This window comes from Alnus glutinosa, chromosome 13, assembly GCF_958979055.1.
Source record: "Alnus glutinosa chromosome 13, dhAlnGlut1.1, whole genome shotgun sequence".
NCBI lineage: Eukaryota > Viridiplantae > Streptophyta > Magnoliopsida > Fagales > Betulaceae > Alnus > Alnus glutinosa.
In genome coordinates this window covers 25,135,974-25,140,561 of record NC_084898.1, presented here as the reverse complement: position 1 = coordinate 25,140,561, position 4,588 = coordinate 25,135,974, and the positions used below count along the sequence as shown (strand labels likewise).

The 4,588-nt window shown below is 34.9% G+C and overlaps 1 protein-coding gene across 1 annotated transcript; it reads left to right on the top strand.

Annotated features, from left to right (window-relative positions):
* The first annotated feature begins 2,152 nt into the window (after positions 1-2,152).
* LOC133854249 (probable sarcosine oxidase) lies at positions 2,153-3,968 on the top strand. Its single transcript, XM_062290346.1, has one exon. It carries the CDS (start codon positions 2,233-2,235, stop codon positions 3,433-3,435), a length of 1,203 nt encoding a protein of 400 aa, XP_062146330.1. The 5' UTR covers positions 2,153-2,232; the 3' UTR covers positions 3,436-3,968.
* Positions 3,969-4,588: the final 620 nt, after the last annotated feature.

Here is a 4,588-nt window from a genome sequence, read left to right as displayed (position 1 = left end):
CTCGTTTAAAGCTCGATCGGATCGCTCGTCCGGCTCGTTAGTCCGACTCGTTAGCTCGTTTATATATATTAGTGAAAATAGTAAATATAGTATAATATATATTGTATTACATATTAATTATAATACTTTGATAACAATATTAAATAGTTAGCATATAAGTATATATATATATATATAAACATATATATCACATCACACATTGTTAACAATAGTTATATATTATACTTATATTATAGTTACTTAGTTATATAGAATATATTAGACTTATTATTTGTTCACATTATACATATATCATAGTTTATATTCTCTAGTTATATATAATAATATATTGTTAATTTGTTACTTATAAACTATAGTTATATACTATATTTTATAATATACCTTGTATAGTTACATATTATATATTTATGTTATTAATAAATGCATACAGGTTGTTCATAAACTTGGGCTTGAATTCTGTTTTGATCACTCATTAAAAAATTTAATAGTCTACATCAAACTCTAGTTGAGCCGAGCTTATCGAGTAACCCGGTTCGGCTCGAATGTTATTTTCAACGAACTCGAGCTTGAGCTCGAGCTCGCCCGAGTTTTAAACGAGCCGAGCTTGAACATGCAATTTATAGCTCAGCTCGAATTCGAGCTCGACTATTTAGGCTCGACTCATAAACGAGTCAGTCTTGAAATCTTCAAACTTGACTCGGCTCGGCTCGATTACATCCCTACGCAGGATAATGAATGATCAATTTTTTTTTTTCTTAAACTATTCGTAACATAAATTTTATAATAATATTTTTTAAATTACTGTTCAGTGAACAGTGACATTATGATTCTGATTAATTTTTTTAATAAATTACTGTTTAGTGAACAGAGACACGGTTACTGTTCAATGTACAGTGATTGATAGACTACTTTTTCGACTGATGGCTATTTATATATATATATATATATTCGAAATATAAATTTTATAATAATATTTTTTAAATTACTGTTCAGTAAACAGTAATTCGTTACTGTTCAATATACAGTAAGTGGCGCAGATTTTTTTATTATGATTTTAATTAATTTTTTTTATTAAATCACTGTTCAGCGAACAGTTCAAATGGTTACTGTTCACTGAACAGTGATTTACTGTTCACTATGCGCAGGACATTGAATAATCACTGCTTTTTTCTTTTTATATATATATATATTCGATACATAAATTTTATAATAACATTTTTTTAATTTTTTTAATAGATCACTGTATACTAAACAGTGATAATCCATTTTTAGCTTATATTTTTAAAGGGAATATAACATATTTTTAGCTAATAATATAGCCATTTTAATTATGTAGGTGGTTTTTGATGCTTCAAAATTTCGGGAAAAAAGTTTAGAGAATCTTCATTTATTAGACATTATGTTCAAAGATACTGCGGCTACTGGAGAAAATTCATGGACCCCTTTTTCGGGTGTTTTTCCTCCTAATTTTGAGACTCTTGTGGATGTGTCATGTGATTTAATGTACTTTAAGTTTTTATTGTTCTTATCAACTACTAGTTTAAATTGTTGGTGAATTATGTAAAAGTTAATTTTGTTAGACATTATTTGTTAATTACGGTTCGTTATTCTATTTTCTATATATATATATATATATATATATATTCATTTTTCGTTTAGATCGGTGAAAGGATCTCATGAATATATTTTGTAACGTATTTCTATGCATTTTTTTGTTATATATATTGTAAAATGATATTTTGTGATAGTTTGTATAATTAATAAGTTATATTTTGGTTTGCCAGAGGCGTTGAAATGGAGGCTTAAACAATGTTAGTTATTTTACTGTTATAAATAAATGTCTTTGTTGGTAATTTGCTTATGAAATCGCACTTTTATAATAATGTTATCCAAACACTCAAATGACAAAAAGGTATTTTTTAATCAATATTACCAAATGCTAAATGCAATTTTAAAAATTACTTTTTTTATAAATTATATTTTGAAATCGCACTTTTTTAAAATTACGCTTATTGAAATCGTAATCACAAACGGAACAAGTGAAAGAGAGAAATTCACGGTGGTTAAAGAACCATGGATGGCAAGGGCGAAATTTTTCACCTTTTGTTGGTGCTTTTTCACTAGAATCCCTCGTTAAAACCCACGTGAACCCGAGCAGAAAAGTCTCATCCAAGATATTCTGTCCTTGTTCGCAAGAGAGAGAGAAAAAGAGAGAGAGAGAGAAAGAGAGAGATGGCACTTACTGGTGAAGAATTCGACGTGATTGTGGTGGGCGCAGGAATCATGGGAAGTTCCACCGCCTATGAAGTGGCCAAAAGGGGTCAGAAAACCCTCCTACTCGAGCAATTCGATTTCTTGCACCAGCGGGGCTCCTCTCACGGCGAGTCCCGCACCATACGAGCAACCTATACGAAGGAATACTACTTTCCAATGGTCATCGAGTCATACAAACTCTGGCAGGAGGCCGAGTCCCAAATCGGCTACAAGGTCTACTTCAAGGCCGGACAACTCGACATGGGTGACTCCCATGACAAAAGCATGCATGGCATCATAAACACCTGCCGCAAACACTCAGTCTCGCATGAAGTTCTCGACCGCCGACAACTGGCCAACAAGTTTTCTGGAAGGTTCGATATCCCTGAGGATTGGATTGCTGTGTTTACCGAGTATGGTGGAGTGATAAAGCCCACAAAGGCAGTGTCCATGTTCCAGGCCTTGGCATTTCAAAAGGGTGCTGTTCTAAGGGACTGCATGGAAGTGAAAGATATTAGAAAAGATGGCGTCAAAGGGGGCGTATGGGTTTACACCAGCAATGGTGAAAAGTTTTGGGGTAAAAAATGCGTGGTGACAGTTGGGGCTTGGACAAGAAAGTTGGTTAAAACAGTAGTTGGGCTTGAACTACCTATACAACCATTGGAGACTGCGGTGTGTTATTGGAAGATTAAGGAGGGGAATGAAGAAAAATATACGATCGAAGGGGGTTTTCCGACTTTCTCATGCCAAGGGGACCCGCATGTATTCGGCACGCCATCGTTGGAGTATCCGGGGTTGATAAAGATGATGGTACATGGGGGGCATCCGTGTGACGAGGACAAGAGGCCATGGGGGCCAGGAATGGCATTGGGGTCTTTGAAACAATTGGTTGAGGAGAGGCTGTCAGGGATGGTTGATTCCGAGGCACCTGTGGCCATGCAATTTTGCATGTATTCAATGACACCCGATGAAGATTTTGTGATTGATTTCTTGGGCGGGGAGTTTGGAAAGGATGTTGTGATGGGAGGTGGGTTTTCTGGGCATGGGTTCAAGATGGGGCCGGTGGTGGGGAGGATACTAGCTGACCTTGTGCTCACTGGGGAGGCAAAAGGGGTGGAGTTAAAACACTTCAGTATTCAAAGATTTGAGGAGAATCCTCAAGGGAATGTCAAAGATTTTTAAGATCCAAGTCTCTACTGTGCTATTGATCCTCACCGATTCAATAAAAACCCGTTTGCATGTGTGTAACAAAAACTATATGCTCATATTTGTGGCCGTTGACGTCTTATCTTTATTATCCTACAACTCTTATCTTCTATCTGCAATCATGCTCTCTCTCTCTCTCTCTCTCTCTCTCTCTCTCTGTGATAAGTATAGGTAAATTTAGTAGAATAATGCAGTAGTCGATAGCAAGCATAGTCGAATGGGCTTTGGTGCAATTATTCGAGATTATGGAGGACAAGTACTTGTGGCGGCATGTAGTAGAACACAAGAAAGCATGGCTGATACTATTGTGGTTGATGCTATCGTCGCTGAAGTCTTGGCTGGAATGGTAGCTGCAACTTTATGTAAGGATATGTGCTTTTTTTTTTTTTTTGTAAATCTTGAAGGAGATTCCCAGCAAATGGTGGAAAGAGCTTAATGAGAGATCTCTAAATGCTAGCAGGTATGGTCACTTTGTGGATGTCATTAAAAGTGTTCTACAATCTTTCCAATCATCTCGAATAGCTTTTGTGAAGCAAGATGCAAACACAGCTGCACATCGGCTCGCTAAAGAAGTGATCTATTTAGCCATAAATTCTATTTGGATGGAAGAAATTATCTTATTTATTTATGATATTATAAATAAGAAACTTTTTAGTCCCTCGTTTTTGATATTAGAGTTTTTGTTTGTAATGCTGTGAGACTATTAATAAGAGATATTCGTTAAGAAGAAAAAAAAAGTTCCCACACAATTTCAAACATACACTTAGTAAATGACAATGAATGAAAATCCTAAAAAAAAATTAATGGAATTATGATGGGATGGCTTATTCCTATAATTAAAAATAGCAACCAATGATAATAGTATGACCAGTGGAGTAGGTGAAAAGGAGAACGTAGAGAAATGAATTATTATTATTTTAAAGAGATAATGAATAAATAATATAATAATTTAGCCAACTGATGCGTAATGGCTAAGATTAGAAGGAATATTCCTTTCCTTTCCTTTTTTAATTTATTTTGGACGGGAAATATATAGCTACCTCCAATGTAATATTAGTATTAAAAACGTGAAAGGAGGACTTTAAGGATTGGAAGATAAGTACGAATGGCTTCCTTTTTCTAACCGCGC

Excerpts from the sequence above, each read along its gene's own strand:
- LOC133854249 (XM_062290346.1), top strand. The coding sequence starts at position 2,233 with ATGGCACTTACTGGTGAAGAATTCGACGTGATTGTGGTGGGCGCAGGA.